This window comes from Cygnus olor, chromosome 31, assembly GCF_009769625.2.
Source record: "Cygnus olor isolate bCygOlo1 chromosome 31, bCygOlo1.pri.v2, whole genome shotgun sequence".
NCBI classification, from domain to species: domain Eukaryota; kingdom Metazoa; phylum Chordata; class Aves; order Anseriformes; family Anatidae; genus Cygnus; species Cygnus olor.
In genome coordinates this window covers 179,166-194,879 of record NC_054088.1, presented here as the reverse complement: position 1 = coordinate 194,879, position 15,714 = coordinate 179,166, and the positions used below count along the sequence as shown (strand labels likewise).

Here is a 15,714-nt window from a genome sequence, read left to right as displayed (position 1 = left end):
GTTTGAAGGTTAGTCATTGTTCACGGTGTAAACAGTGACGGGATGGGCAAAAGGAGATGCTGAATTCATTGTCTGTGCAGGTTATCTGCCTTACCTACCATCTTCGTGCATTGTGGTCAAAGTTTTAAACTGCCATATTACTGATGATCCTCCTCTTCCTCTAGCTACGCTGCCAAGTCCGCCTGAGTCCGCGGACGATGATTTGAAAGTGGCTCAGATGTCACTGCAGCAAAACAAACTTTCTGTCCAGTCCAATCCCTCTCCATAGCTAAGGGGGGTGATGAAAGTGGAAAACTCAGAAAATGTCCCAAGCCCCTACACACCCTCCAGTTGTACTCAATGCTGCAGATGATGATGAAGATGATGATGGTGAGCATGTTTTGGTTCTTGGAAGGAATTTGTGCCGTAAATGATTGTGTAAATCACAGATGAACTGAGGTCTGACTAGCGATAGGGCAGGCAGTCTGGTCAGGTCAGTGGTGGCTTTGTCTGGCAGTCAGTGGACAGAACCTGAAATGTTGGAGGAAAGCTTAGAACCACTCCTGGCTTTAGCTGGTGTGTTGTGTAAAGCTCTATGTGAAACTAGGAAGGAAATTCCTTTTTTTTCTGCCTGAAGAGTAATATGTTGTGTAGTAGTTAAAGCTGCAGAGAGAATCTAGAGTCCTAGATGTTTTGTCCTAGTGTAGTCTACTTACGAGTTCATCAGGTCAGTGTAGCTGTATTAAGGAAAAAAAAAAAGGAAAAAAGCTTTTTTATATGAACCATGGACTGAAGCGTCATTGCATGAGCTACATAATCACGAACAATCTGGTCTATGCATTACTGAATAGATTTTTCCCCTTCAGACCAGCTTTGTGAGGAAGGAGAAGAAAGTAAAACTCCCGTCCAGCAACCAGCTGAGGAAGGCCAAAATGGATTACGGATGATTTCCACTCGGAAAGCCAGTGCTACTACTGCTAAACAAGGTATTCCGGCACCTGTAGTAGGATAAATCGGAAGGAGAACTTGACAATTAACTCGAAAGCAATGTGGCTTAAAAACACAACAGAATGTAGGGGTGCTGAATGGACTCGGTTATTTCCATGATCTCATTTCTACCTAATACCATCATGTGCCCATTGGGTCAGAAAGGTGAACTCCTTTTCTTTACTTTTGGAGAACAAAACAGGGCCTGTTGTTTTTGGGGCAGTTCTGCTTTACCTCGGCACAGTTGAGGTCACTCCTCTTCCTCTTCCAGATGAGGAAGCAGCTTGCGGGCTCTGCCACACGCTCGGTGCAGAAGCGAAAGTTGGGAACACGGGAGTCAAACTCTCACTGCTAACGAAGCCACCAGGGCAGAGGGCTGACACAGACCCGCCACAGGCGAACCGTACCCGCTCTCCCTCCCGCCTGCGAGGCTCGCCGCAGCAGCCCCGACCCGAAGCGCTCACAGTGCTTTGCTTGGTGATGTCACCCATGAGTCAGAGTCCCCAGATGCGCATCTGCCTTGCCACTCTTTAATGTTGGTGTTGGTTTTTGTTTTGTTTTGTTTTGTTTTTTGAAACATATGCAGGTTATGGTAAACCTTCAGTTAACCACAGATCAATAGGGAAGAAGTCCCACATGAGGGAAGTCCGTGCTTTTCTTCCGGGCAATGGCGCATGCTTTAACATGCTGCATTCGACAAAGAAGCTCTCTCCATTTTGCGCAGTGGCAACAGGCACGACTGCAACACACGCAGGTGTGGGCAGCACCTGCAGGTCCCAAACCCTTAACCAATTTTTAGAGAGCACCAATTTTTTATGTAGTGGCTTTCCCTTAATCCATAACCCCTTTTTTCCTTTATTTATATCGGGTGGCTCTCCTCCATTGCTCTCTCTGTCATTTTCCTCCCCAGTGTCTGAGCAGGCACTGGGAATCGTTTCCAGAGGAAGGGTACTGCTGAAGCTACAACATTTACTCTCGGGGAAAAGAGAGTATGTGAAAGAATACATACTTCCTTTCTTTTTCCTTTTTTTTTTTTTTTTTTTTTAAATTCCTCGTCCTCACTGTAACACTGTAGTTAATCTCATAAAGAACCAATTTCCCCAGGCAGCGGCCATTTGAGATGGGAAGGGGCAGTAAGAGGAAGTTTTCCTTAGACTAGCTCTTCCCCCAGAACACCTCGCCATCCAGCAACAAATTCAATTCACCTGCTCCGCCTGATCAGTCAAACGCGCGTCCGACTCCAGCACACGCCACAGCGGTGGTTCTGACGTGGTTTGAGAATCACCTATCCGCAGAATATCTCGGCTTTGTACACTCAAATAACGCAGTATTTTCGAAATAAGGCCCAGAGCTCACACTCCGAGTGCAGCCTAACAGCACCAGAGGGCCGGTAGGCGTAACATTCCCATCCTGGCAACAGTACTGACCCGTGCAGCAGTGTGCATCCCTTCTGCACTTTCATCATGAACATGAGCACAAGGAAACAGAGACCTCCTCGAGCCAAGTTTTAAGAAACAAACACAAAGGTCACCCAAGCGGGTTGTTTCCAGCAAACTAAAGGAGAAATTAAGGTGACAAGCGGGTGCATCCAGAGTTAGTCAGATCCTGAAGGCAGTTCCTTTGGGAAACGGAGGAGCAGCGCGCCAGATGACGCCTACCTTACAGCGCACCCCTTAGAGGCACTGCTACGAAAGGAAGGCAGAAGGTTGGAACTGAAAATAACTCGCAAGGCACCCGTTAAGGGCGAAGCTCTAATTTCCTCAGCAGAACCTCCCCCCTGAAGGCAGCCCAGGGACTCTTTGCTTCCCTAGGGAGACGGCAGGGATGGGGCAGGGCGGTGGGACGGAGGGACACAGGGCCAGATCGACGGACAGACGGCCGGATGGATGGACAGACAGCCAGACGCACGGCCAGACGGCACAAAAGTCCTGAGCAAGGGCTGAGGAGCGGGAGGGAAGGGCAGGGCGAGGGGAAGGGCGGCCCTGGGCCTGACAGGGGACCTTGGGCCTAACCCCGGGCAGCAGCTCCCTGTCTCTCAGGGCCCAGGGGGGGCTGCCTGTAACAGGAGATGCGGGCAGGTAAATTTTACAAGCGCTGCATCACAACTACCCTGCAACACCTGAACTACTGACTGGGACAGCCTCCTTCCTCACCTCCTGAAAGCTCCAGCTGGCAAACCAAGGACAAAATGAAAGGCAGATGTGGAGGACCTCGTAAGATACTAGTTTGTTCCCTATGTGCCCACTGCTGGTGACACGGAATGCCTCCTGTTCCCAAACGACATCGTTTGGGAACGATGGGGACTGGTTGTCCCAAGTCAGTCAGGGAACTTATCTTTGGTCGATGCACCAAGCAACTCAGCTCTCTTGGGGAAACTTAAATAGAACAGACAGATCTCCAAACGGATAAAAAAAAGAAATCAAATGATAAAAACCCAACCGACACATCTGATACCCCAGCTTATTGAACAGCACAGGGGTTTAATCTACAGGCTCTGTCCAAAGCAGCAAGAAGTGACAGATTTAAGCCAAACCGGCTGCCCGCTCTCACTCTCTGATCTGGAGATGGTATTTGACAAGCATGCGTATCAGTAACACTTGTAAACGCTGCGTTACTGCACCACAGCCCCAAATCCCTCACGGGACCACTAAGATACTTTTGCTGATTGATCCACAATAAACACTCCCAAAAAGGTTCTCAAGAAGTGAAATCCTTTTTAGAAAGAATCTGAGGAACCTGTCACTGCAGCAACAAAGGGCTGCAATTGGATGCAAAATCTCCAACAGTCTCCTTAGCACCCTGCTAGCTCAAGGACTGTGTGGGGCTTCGGTGCCCTGAACGAGTCCACCCTGGCCACATAATGCAGATGTCATGTTCAAGAAAGCACATATCGTTATCGAAACTTATCAGATCCACAGCAAAAAGAAAAGCCCACGCTTCTATATTTCTCCTCCTTCTCCATTCACAGAAGGAAGAGACTGAAAACAAGCAGATTTGTCTTTTCCATTTACAGTCAATGTGAAAAATGGTTATTTGTGAAATACATCACGTATTGGTTCAAGCTACGAACAACTCGCTCCCACAAAGGAAGGACTTTTGACCTCAGCATGCAACCCCAGTTCCAAATAGCTTCCTATCTACCAGCGGGCCACGTTCCCCTGGCACTCAGTCACTCCGCAGCACGGCAGCCACCTTTGTTCTAAGGATGGCAAATTCTAGTTAGAAACGCTCTGTAGAAGAGTGATGTTGTCCCCTTTTAACAGGATCCTGCCTGCAGCACAGAGAAGGGAAAGAGGGGATTAGAGAGAGCCCAGAATCTGAGAATAATCTCGTGTTTTCAGAAAGTATTCCGTGTGGTTGAGCAGGGTTTTGCCCATCACGCAGAGTCCTCTTCCTGCCAGCTGCCCCACACTCACAAGTGCCACTCCAGCCACCGTCCCCGTTCCAGCAGCACGCTGTCCCTGCTGAAAACCCCAGCACTGGGCACACATCGTTGCTTCTGTCCACCAGCAGGTGGGAAAGAAACACTGCCGCTACCGTGGCTCCCTGCTTTGACTCAGAGATCACAGCAAGTGTGAGAATCGCCCAGGGCCACCGGCTCTAGGTGCAGCTGGAAGGAGCTGTGACCAGACTCCTCCAGCCAGTGCAGGCTGCCTGGCATTACACGTTTCAAAGACCAGAACTGGTCTCAGGCAGGGACAGATTCTCCTTCATTCAGCAAAATGACCAGCTCAAAAATCATCAGGGACAGAGATGTAGCCAGTAATTGCTTGCTGAACTTCAACATCAAGGCTCGTCACACCTTTGGTACCTCTCAGTGCTGCTATCTAGAAGGCTCACCCAGACAGGTTTCAGACCGCGCATCACTCGGGTTGCACAGGCACACGACACACCCAGCTGTTTCCTTGATTTTGTCTTGGAGTGAACCTCCTCTGCGTCGTCCAGCACCAAATTCACGTACTCGTCAAAGCCCCAGAAATCAGCAACAATGCCAATTAGTTCAGCAACAACACAAACCATCATCAGCTTTGCTGACCCAGGTTGGACAATGAAGACTAATTGTTAGAGAAGTACGATTTTTTTTTCCCTTGTGCTAGTTTTTCTTGACAAGAAAAAATAGGATTGTGAATGAGGGAAAACAAACTAACGACGTAACGCGGGGCCGTGCTGATACTCCCGATGATGCAGCCTTCTGTCCGCATGTTCACTTGCTCGTAAAGCCACACCTGGATACTCGACCTCTGCGGAATGGTAAGGAGGAGAGTAAATTGGAACACAAACACCGCGAGCAGTTTTGTTCTCTCTCGTGTGTTTAGAAATACCCGCTAACCATAGCCGCTAGAGCTCTCAAACGCTCCAAGGAGCAACTCTCAGGGGCAGTTTCAATTAACAGTCTGACATTTTAGAGTGTTATATGATTGGGTGATGTGATTGACAATAAGAATGTTTGTTCATTATTTTGCTACATTAAGAAGGGAACAACGGGAGTTGCTCAAACAGTGGTTGAAATGCTGAGACATCCCCCAGAAACAGGATGTCTCGGATACATGGCTAAGGGAACGTTGTATAAATAGCGGATTGCTAAATCGATAACCTACTTCCCTGTCTTGAGGACTAATATAACCAAATAAGGAAGAGAGAGAGAGATGAGAGAGAGAAATGAGGAAGACGACTACTACTGCCTTCATCTGTGCGACCACCAGAGGGACAGAGACGACCCCCTAGCAACAATTGACGCAGCCGCGTAGAAGAAAGCCACGTAACCCCGGAAGGGCCTGTTGATAAAAGGGGACTGCAAAAGGGGGAAGTTGCGCGCCGTTTGGAGGAGCATGGGCTCCCCGGCCGCCCAGCGCTGTTTTGCTTGCTGATCGCTTACTCAATAAACTAATTGACTTAATTCAAATTCTCTCTGACTAAGAGTAATTTGTAACAGGTGAATACTACACGTTTGCTGAAGAACACGTTTCCAGTCACAAGGGAACACCCCTGCACGCCCGGCTGCACGATCCCACTCCCGTTAACACAAGGGGGAAACGCCGGGCTGCGCAGCAGCTCCTTGTACCCACCAGCACGCCGCACAGCTCTCCATTCCCCACAAACCTGCCCCGAGCAACGGGTGGGAGCCGAAAACTCAGCGAGGGGGATCCCCGGACCCTCCCCGCTCCCCCCACCCCCCCCCAAATCCCCATCCCCATCCCCTCCCCGTCCTCTCCCCGCGCAACTCACGTTCTGCAGGTAGCGGAAGATGAGGTTCTGGGGCGCTGCGTTAAGGGCTCAGCACGGGGACAAGAGCTCCAGGCCCGGGACAAGGCCTCAGGACAAGGCCTCAAACCCTGGAATGAGGCCCCAGGGCCCCGGGACAAGGCCTCAAGGCCCGGGCCGAGACCCCTGAGGCCCGGGCCACCCTCCACCCGCTCCCCCGTCGCCCCCCGGCCGCAGGAAGGCTACGATGGGCTGCACCATCACCTTCTGCACCTTCTGGCCCTGCCCGCGGGACGCCATGGCTGCCGCCACCTCGCTGCTCCCGCCGCCCCTGCTCTGCCGCCGCCGGAAGCCGCTGAGGCCGGGCGGGAGCGCGCAAGGGACGCTGGGATGCTGGAAGACCGCAGGGGGACACTCTAGCAGGCTGGGAGGACCGCGTCTCTATGGTCGCAGGCAGGTGTCCCTGCGCCAGCTTTATTGGCGAGCAGCGAGGCGGGCGGGGGGGCGGAGGGGGGCAAGACAGCCTTAAATAAAATACAAATATAAAAAGTGTTATAAATGACTGAGTCCCAGATAGGATTACAATCAAAGTTTACAATTGATTAAACGAATAGAGGCAAGCAAACAGCGCTGGGTGCGCCGGGAGTCTCTGCTCCACCCGGACGCACACCTGTTACGTAAGGCGGCTGGTTTTTATGCTCCCAGGCTAATACATATTCATTACTACTTCTAGAAGAGGCAGGGTTATTGTAATTGGTTTCCGGAATCCAAAACCCTCCCAGGGGCGCCTGCGTATCAGTCTCTGGTGGTCTCTCGGGGGTTGCTCGGGCTGAAGGCTGGTTGTCTTCCTCCCAGGCTTTTGTCCTTCAATTGTCCTTCAGCTCCCCCTTCCTCCTTCTTTGGTAGCCTCTGGGCCGGATTTCAGAAACTCTAGCAACATCCCGTGCAGTAGTCAGCAGTTTTCCCTAAAAACCCCTTTGTTCTCTTATCACCTAGAGCCGGGCCTCAATGTTAACCCTTCAAATCCCTTAGTGACATGAATTGCTGGACCATTCCTTACAAGAGGAAGGATAAAATATGTACAGGAGCAATGGCACACGCGAAAGCCCAGCGCCGCGGGCAGAGGCAGCGAAGGTCGACGGCAGAACAGTGCTCGGTTTGAACACGGAGAGGGAAAGCGAGGGGAAGGTGGCCGAAGCCGGCCGCAGTCTCTGAGCTCTCCTCCTCCTGAATTGTTTTCTCTCAAAGCCATTTCTTCCCCACATGTGACAGAACTTATGTTTCACTGGGGATATACACCGATTAAGAAAAAGAACAAGTTGTGGTCATCACCTGTTTTGGGGATTTTCTTCAAGTCTGGTGGCTGGGTCATGCTCCAGCATGGCTGGAACAGCCTAGAAAGCAGCAAAACAGTATTTATGACCCATGGGTAAAAGATTCCTTAATAGCTTTTTCCTCCATGCCGCTTCTCCTCTGGCATTGCGGAGTCTTAGCCAAAATACAAAACCAAGGTGCTCCTGAAGAAAGTTAATATTCACTTGGAGGTTACTAACGGTCTTGTGTCTTTGAAGAAGACAGCATTAATGGACAAAATCCTCCACACCAGAGAAATCACAGAATCACAGAGTACTAAGTAAATAGTGCCATTAATCTAAGAAATATGGAAGGGTACTACAAGAATTCTGTAGGCAGCTACTGGATTTCAAAGGAAACAGAAGGCCTGGAGAACATTGGAGTTTTCCATCTTTTCTCCTAGAGGAGGGTATAAATTTTACAAGGGATCCATTTCTGCATTAACCCCTGTCCTTACCATAGCTGCTTTTTTGGCTGGAGGTCCCATTGTGTCAGCATCAAAGGCAGTCCATGGTTTCACAGCTGCTCCAGCAGAGGGAAAACTCCCAGGTGCCTTACGTTTCAGTGCCGCCTTCTTGGGGGAAGCGACTTTCCCATCCCAAGGCTTCGCAACCAGGTTAAAGTTGGCTAGAGTAAAAGGAAGAGAGAACTGATACAGTCTTGCTCTGCCTCATGAAAAATCCACCTTCTCTTACTCATTTCCACAGCCCTTCTACATAGTTAACTGTATTTGGCCAGCAGAATTACAGAATCACAGAATCACAGAATCGTCTAGGTTGGAAGAGACCTCCAAGATCATCTAGTCCAACCTCTGCCCTAACACTAACAAGTCCTCCACTAAACCATATCACTAAGGGCTACATCTAAACGTCGTTTAAAGACCTCCAGGGATGGCGACTCAACCACCTCCCTGGGCAGCCCATTCCAATGCCTAACAACCCTTTCGGTAAAGAAGTTCTTCCTAATATCCAACCTAAACCTCCCCTGGTGCAACTTTAGCCCATTCCCCCTCGTCCTGGCACCAGGCACATTGGAGAATAGACCAACCCCAACCTCTCTACAGCTTCCTTTAAGGTACCTATAGAGAGCGATGAGGTCTCCCCTGAGCCTCCTCTTCTCCAGGCTAAACAACCCCAGCTCCCTCAGGCGCTCCTCATAAGACTTGTTCTCCAGACCCCTCACCAGCTTCGTTGCCCTTCTCTGGACTCTCTCGAGCACCTCCATGTCCTTCTTGTAGCGAGGGGCCCAAAACTGAACACAGTACTCAAGGTGCGGCCTCACCAGAGCCGAGTACAGGGGGACAATCACCTCCTTAGACCTGCTGGCCACACTGCTTCTTATGCAAGCCAGGATGCTATTGGCCTTCTTGGCCACCTGAGCACACTGCTGGCTCATATTCAGCCGACTATCAACCAGTACTCCCAGGTCCTTCTCCGCCAGGCAGCTTTCCAGCCACTCATCTCCCAGCCTGTAGCGCTGCTTGGGGTTGTTGCGCCCCAGGTGCAGGACCCAGCACTTGGCCTTTTTGAACTTCATGCAGTTGACCTCAGCCCATCGGTCCAGCCTGTCCAGATCTTCCTGCAGAGCCTTCTTTCCCTCGAGCAGATCGACACACGCACCTAACTTGGTGTCATCTGCAAACTTACTGAGGGTGCACTCGATCCCCTCATCCAGGTCGTCGATAAAGATATTAAAGAGGACCGGCCCCAGCACTGAGCCCTGGGGGACTAACTTACACTGCCATTGCCTGGATTCTCAGCAATATTTTCCACATAGGAAACTCTGTCTACCAACAATCCATACAAAGGAACAAAGAAACTGAATAGCTACAGTAAATCATAATCCAGGATGAGGGAAACTCAGACGCAGAGCGATCCTAAGTGCAAGCAATACTCTAAGACGTTGTATGAAGTCTAGTAAGATTCACAAATATTGACAGCTTTTGTATTTAAAGTCTTGCTCCCTCTAGGCAAGGAAAAAGCAGCAATTCTAGTAAGACAAGAGAGTGCATGCAATTGTTGTACCAGCTTCCTCTCCCCTGCAGGGATGTCCCACCAAATGTATTAAGTTGTTCTACAAAGTCCAAATTTGTAGTATCATATTCTAGTCTCCCATTCCTGACCTAACATCTGGCTGGCAGGAGAAGAAATGAACTAAGCAAAAGAAAATACGCACTTTGCTTTGTAGCATTAAGTGGTGAAAGGCACCCAGCCAGAGTTACAACATGAGAATTGTCATCTTCTGCCTGTATTTCAGAAGACAACCTAAGTAACTCTAACCTTTAACACTTAATTAATGAAAACAGACACGGTTGCATATTCTGGCCCTTCCTTGCCTTTGAACTTTGTAGCCTTAAACTCTTTTATCCTCTGCATTGAAGGAAAAAGCAAAGCAGATCCTGAGCAAACTGAACTTGCTCAATATGGGAAGCACCTCACCGGGGCAGGTCTTAAAGCATCTCATTACCTGTTAGCTTTGTGTTCCGTAACCATTTCTGCCCTGCTGGGGCAGGTCCAGGTCGTGCTGGGGGAGCTGGCACATTTCCTCCACACTGCTGCATCCGCAGAGCTTTCTCGCGTTTTATTTCCTCCAAGGTTTTAACACGCACTTCTCCTTCTGCCTTGACTTTACCTGCCGGCTCCTTCGACTGCACTTTGCCGGGCCTGGACAGAGTGAGCACACTCTGCTTCTTGGGCTCACCCTGAATTTTTATCTTGGGATGGAATTCTCCTGCTTTTTTCTTCTCTTCTACCAAGCCGTTCTTCTTTTTTTCAGCCAAGGCTTCGGAGAAAGTTTTGACGCGACCTGCAGGAGCGGGTCTTGCCCCTGCGCTGGGATCTTCGGTTTTATCATGCCATTCAGCGTGGGCTTTGGCTTGAGTTTCTCGTCTCTGAAGAGCTCTCTCACGACGGATTTCCTCCAGTGTTTTCACATGGATCTCTCCCTTTGGCTTAGCAGCCTTCCCTGTCATCATCAAGAAATGAGAAGCACCAACGTTTCAAGAGAGTCCAACAATATTTGAAGTCTCCAAAATTTGTCACAGTACTAAGGAAAACTAATGCTGAGCGTTCCCAATAACGCATCTTAGGACAATAGCCTAACATTCTCCTCCTCCTCTGAGCCACTTGTTGTATTTTGAAGACCAGCCCTATCCCGAGAGAGTTGCTACCCAGAAAGGCTAGTTTACTTTATTACTTTTTCAGACTGCATTTCAAATTCCTGCTCCTGGCAGTGGTTCTATTCTAATTGTTTATGATGGTTCACAGAAGCAGCTTAAAACCTTGACAAGGCACAAGTGGAAAATAAACACACACCTAGAGCCACATTTCTGAGAGTGGCTGTCAGAAGAGCTTCAGCACTCAAGCAAGAGGAATCACTTCTTTGTTTTCATTTCAATTAATTTTTAGGGCTGTAGGAAAGCGGTCTAAGTTCACGGAAAGGAAGAAGGAGAAAGTATATTTAATATCCAGTTGCTACCTTTCGCAGTACTAGTCTGTTGAAAAGGTAAGCCTAGTCTCTCCTTCACAGACTTGGCAACTTGAACTGCAAAACAGAAAAAGAACAAATTAGGGAGGCTGCGTAAAGGTCAACTTTGTGTTCACATTTGAAAACAAGACAGGAAAGGTAACTTTGAATCGCAGTGATTAAGACCTCAGCCAACATGCAAAAAGAAACATCACAGGAAAAGGACAAACAGAAAGCCTAAATACAAAACCCGGGAATCAAATCCAGATGCCTGTTTAGGAGCTGTACCTCTCTTCGGTGCTTTGTCAGCATTTCCCGGCACCTCCGCCTTCTTCCCCAGCCTTTCAGCGAGGCTGCGCTTCACTGGAAGGGCGCTTACATCAGCTTCAGACAGAGAAAACAAGCAATATTTTAAGAACATTTCTTTGCAGGAAGATTTGAGAACAGTCAACCACAAGCTTCTATTTTTCAAGCATATTTTCATAAAATTGCCTTTCAGCTGCTAAATGTTTGGTTTTTTCTTTGCCATTTCTGCAGTCAACACAGATCTCCACTGCAATGCATTTTCCTCTCATACGTCAAAACTACTCTTTAATGCAGTCATATATAGAAGGCGGCACCTAAATAACAGCTCATAAAAAGTTCTTACCCACGGAGGCTTTCCGTTTTCCTTGTTTCTCAGCAAGATCTAGTCGAATCACAGGTTCCTCCCCTACAACAAAAGTAAAATTTTTCTATTTCATAGAAACCAGTGGCCAATAGAAATATTATACTGTTAGCCCATGTCCAAAAAAAACCCAGAAAGACACTGTTTTGACAGCTAAACCACACAAACTCATATTTCAACTACAATTAACTTAGGAAAAGTATTAATAGTCCCAGTGTTTGCTTCAAATTCCAGCTGAGATAGTAGAGAATGAATCTGAGTCTGCTTGACAGCTATACTTTGTGCAGAACAAAGCTGCATAAGCAAGCAGAATATTATTAGGTACAAATGCTGAGAAATATTCCTTTCTAAGGTGAATGTCTATGAGTAAAAGTACTTCTTCACTTCTTTCCCTTTAAAAGGAATTTGCACAACTCTAAACAATACAATTTATACACAGACTCCTATCACACTCCTGTCCACACCTGCCACTGTCAGCCTCTTTGAAGCTTCAGAAATTGCTTCTTACATAGCACTGTCTTCTAGAGCTCTTTCTTCTCGTTACTCTCCTGTTTTTCAGTTATCCCCCTATTTGCATCCTGACACCTTTTTTTCTTTCTCCTACTACTGCACTTAACCTGAGCACCAAAGCTTTCCAGTACAACCAGGGACTTTCAGCATAAAAGCACGTTTTGAACAGAAGAAGGCAGCACCAGCAGGCTAACATGGGGGAATTGTCTTCATTCTTGCTTAACCTTCCAGTTTAGGAGTAATGAAATCAAAGCAAAAGCATTAATTATTACCTTCCTCTGTAGACAGTGTCACAGTTCTCACCACTGTCCGGACATTTTCCTTGTCCGGAGCAGGAAAAATCATAGAATCGACGGGAGGAGGAGAAGATCTTGAAGGACCTTCTGTTCAGAGCAAGCAAAACATCAGGAAGTTTACCAAACATAAAAAACTACCACAAAGAACAAAAAACTTATTCATTATTCATTACTGTCAAACATACAGTGACCAGAGCATGTAAATAAGAGAGGTGACTAATTTGCCTCTGGTTGCCCTTGCAATTCCCATCTAGAATACCAGCTGGCTGAGAATCAGGTTGCTCGATGCCCCCAGCTAAAAATGGAAGTCTATCCCTCAAGCAGCTCCCAGCCACCATCACCTGCCATTCCGAAGCCAATAAAATTTCACTGCTTTGGCAAATAGTTGTATTCACCAAAGCATAGCCAGCTACCCGGTATTACTGGAAGAATGTTTTTTTTAAAAAAAAAAAACACCATCAAACAGGATGAAGGTGAACAGGGTAAGAAAGTAGGGAATATTAACTCACCACCGTGTCTCTTAGTTTTTTCCTTCATTTTCTGCCATTTGATTTCTTCAAGTGTTTTTATTCCAAAATTCAGACCGTCCTCTGAAAACAGAAAACCGTTAATGAGACTAAGGCTTAGAGGCGCTCACTGAGGACCACAGATCCTCAGGCTTCTTAGTGCTCAGGAACTTTCACAAGTATTTAGAATAAACCCTGTCAACACTCCTCACAAGTGAAGGAACCATACAATCAATGGCATTTTGCCCCTCATTTCACTCTTCAGGGTGAAAATTGTAGTTTTAATTTTAATCCGTTTACATGATATTAGATCCCTCTAGCGTTAGATATGGCTTTCAACAGTGGTTGCAAGGCTGCACGTGCAGCCATTTCAACTCCATGCTGTGGCCCTGTTTTGTTCTCCAAAAGTAAAGAAAAGGAGTTCTGACCCAATGGGCACATGATGGTATTAGGTAGAAATGAGATCATGGAAATAACCGAGTCCATTCAGCACCCCTACATTCTGTTGTGTTTTTAAGCCACATTGCTTTCGAGTTAATTGTCAAGTTCTCCTTCCGATTTATCCTACTACAGTTGCCGGAATACCTTGTTTAGCAGTAGTAGCACTGGCTTTCCGAGTGGAAATCATCCGTAATCCATTTTGGCCTTCCTCAGCCGGTTGCTGGACGGGAGTTTTACTTTCTTCTCCTTCCTCAAAAAGCTGATCTGAAGGGGAAAAATCTATTCAGTAATGCATAGACCAGATTGTTCGTGATTATGTAGCTCATGCAATGACGCTTCAGTCCATGGTTCATATAAAAAAGCTTTTTTCCTTTTTTTTTTTCCTTAATACAGCTACACTGACCTGATGAACTCGTAAGTAGACTACACTAGGACAAAACATCTAGGACTCTAGATTCTCTCTGCAGCTTTAACTACTACACAACATATTACTCTTCAGGCAGAAAAAAAAGGAATTTCCTTCCTAGTTTCACATAGAGCTTTACACAACACACCAGCTAAAGCCAGGAGTGGTTCTAAGCTTTCCTCCAACATTTCAGGTTCTGTCCACTGACTGCCAGACAAAGCCACCACTGACCTGACCAGACTGCCTGCCCTATCGCTAGTCAGACCTCAGTTCATCTGTGATTTACACAATCATTTACGGCACAAATTCCTTCCAAGAACCAAAACATGCTCACCATCATCATCTTCATCATCATCTGCAGCATTGAGTACAACTGGAGGGTGTGTAGGGGCTTGGGACATTTTCTGAGTTTTCCACTTTCATCACCCCCCCTTAGCTATGGAGAGGGATTGGACTGGACAGAAAGTTTGTTTTGCTGCAGTGACATCTGAGCCACTTTCAAATCATCGTCCGCAGACTCAGGTGGACTTGGCAGTATAGCTAGAGGAAGAGGAGGATCATCAGTAATATGGCAGTTTAAAACTTTGACCACAATGCACGAAGATGGTAGGTAAGGCAGATAACCTGCACAGACAATGAATTCAGCATCTCCTTTTGCCCATCCAGTCACTGTTTACACCGTGAACAATGACTAACCTTCAAACAACAACACATCTCCCTACCACCCAGCAGAAGATGAAACAACAGAAAGCAAACTGCAAGGCAAATATCACACAAACCAGAGAAGCTGAGCATGAAAGCAGAAAACAAATACCAGCGGTACACCAGCAGTACACTCGGTTTAGCTGATGTCTGATTTCTGATGTCTGATGGTAGTCTGCAGCTATGACTGCACTCCTGCACTCACAAATGAACGGTTACCTGATGTCTCCTACAGTATTGGCACCCACTAAGTAATAGTCCAAATTAATTCTTCAATACTTAAAGAAAAAGGACCTAAACTCACTCTTGCTTGCTGGTAAGAAGACTCCATCGATGTAACGTCCCTTGGTGTGATGAAAAGCACAGTTGGCTTTCTGACAGCCTACTGGCTGGTTCTCCCAGTAGCAGGGAATCTCACTGCGCTTCTTCTGAAGACACAAAGAAAGACAAGCTCGTGATAACATGCACCTAAGGTTTGCAAAGAGATGCACAGTTCCAGATCATGACAGCGATGATAGGGCTGTCACAATACAGTGCTGAAACATCATTCCAAAGGTCAGTTTATCACTTAAGCATAGTATTTCCGGGCGTATTCACAAAGTTTGCATAAGCTGTAACCACTATGCACGTTTAGCTTTGTCATCATTCAGTTTGAGAAGACAGGCACTCTCAGACAGCAGTTTAGGGTGGGTTAAACTAATACACCTAGGATTATACTAGGATTATTCAGAGGGAAAAAGAACATCTTAAATTGCCTAGGTTAACTCCATCTAGAACTACTTCTTGGAGACTTCGATCTTCTGCACCTTTAACTTTCCCCACTGCTTCCTACCCCAGGCAGCTAGAACAGCATTATCTGAAGGACTCCGGGACACAAGAGACCTGATAGATCATTCTCAAGCCTGCTCTCAGGAGGCTAGTACAGCCTGTTTATTACCCCCCTGCTCCAGCAGGTTTTAGCAGTCTATTTAGCAGTTATTCTGCATCTGTTGAGAGAATACTGTCGGTATCTAATAAAAGAAAATCTTGCTAAGACATACCTAAGGCACTGATTTTATTTCCCTCTCCTTCCTCCCACCCCCTCTCCTGGTAACAGAAACCAGTGTAATTTCAAAGCAAATGAATCTATCCTGCAAAAGCACAAGCAGCACACCTACAGCACTGACAAATGCTTTTGTTGACTTATTTTGAGAACACAAC

General features: G+C 47.2%; 3 protein-coding genes across 3 annotated transcripts in view; 1 reads left to right on the top strand and 2 right to left on the bottom strand.

Moving 5' to 3' along the window:
• Positions 1-926, top strand: part of LOC121062524 (olfactory receptor 14C36-like) — a 2,216-nt gene extending 1,290 nt beyond the window's left edge. The window contains exon 2 of the mRNA XM_040542573.1: positions 846-926. Within this exon, the coding sequence (XP_040398507.1) occupies positions 846-926 (81 nt within the window). The remainder of the gene's footprint in view (positions 1-845) is intronic.
• Positions 927-4,039: 3,113 nt separating this feature from the next.
• LOC121062523 (small nuclear ribonucleoprotein E-like) lies at positions 4,040-6,468 on the bottom strand. The gene is made up of 5 exons (XM_040542572.1): positions 6,378-6,468; positions 6,193-6,227; positions 5,145-5,207; positions 4,860-4,938; positions 4,040-4,237 (listed from the first exon to the last, which is right to left on the bottom strand). The coding sequence occupies exons 1-5, from the start codon at positions 6,466-6,468 to the stop codon at positions 4,182-4,184; spliced, it is 324 nt and encodes a 107-aa protein (XP_040398506.1). The 3' UTR covers positions 4,040-4,181.
• A 3,502-nt stretch (positions 6,469-9,970) lies between these two features.
• Positions 9,971-14,213, bottom strand: LOC121062522 (zinc finger CCCH domain-containing protein 11A-like). The gene is made up of 8 exons (XM_040542571.1): positions 14,147-14,213; positions 13,551-13,670; positions 12,969-13,049; positions 12,436-12,546; positions 11,636-11,698; positions 11,275-11,370; positions 10,999-11,064; positions 9,971-10,485 (listed from the first exon to the last, which is right to left on the bottom strand). Exons 1-8 carry the CDS (start codon positions 14,211-14,213, stop codon positions 9,971-9,973), a joined length of 1,119 nt encoding a protein of 372 aa, XP_040398505.1.
• Between the last annotated feature and the right edge of the window lie 1,501 nt (positions 14,214-15,714).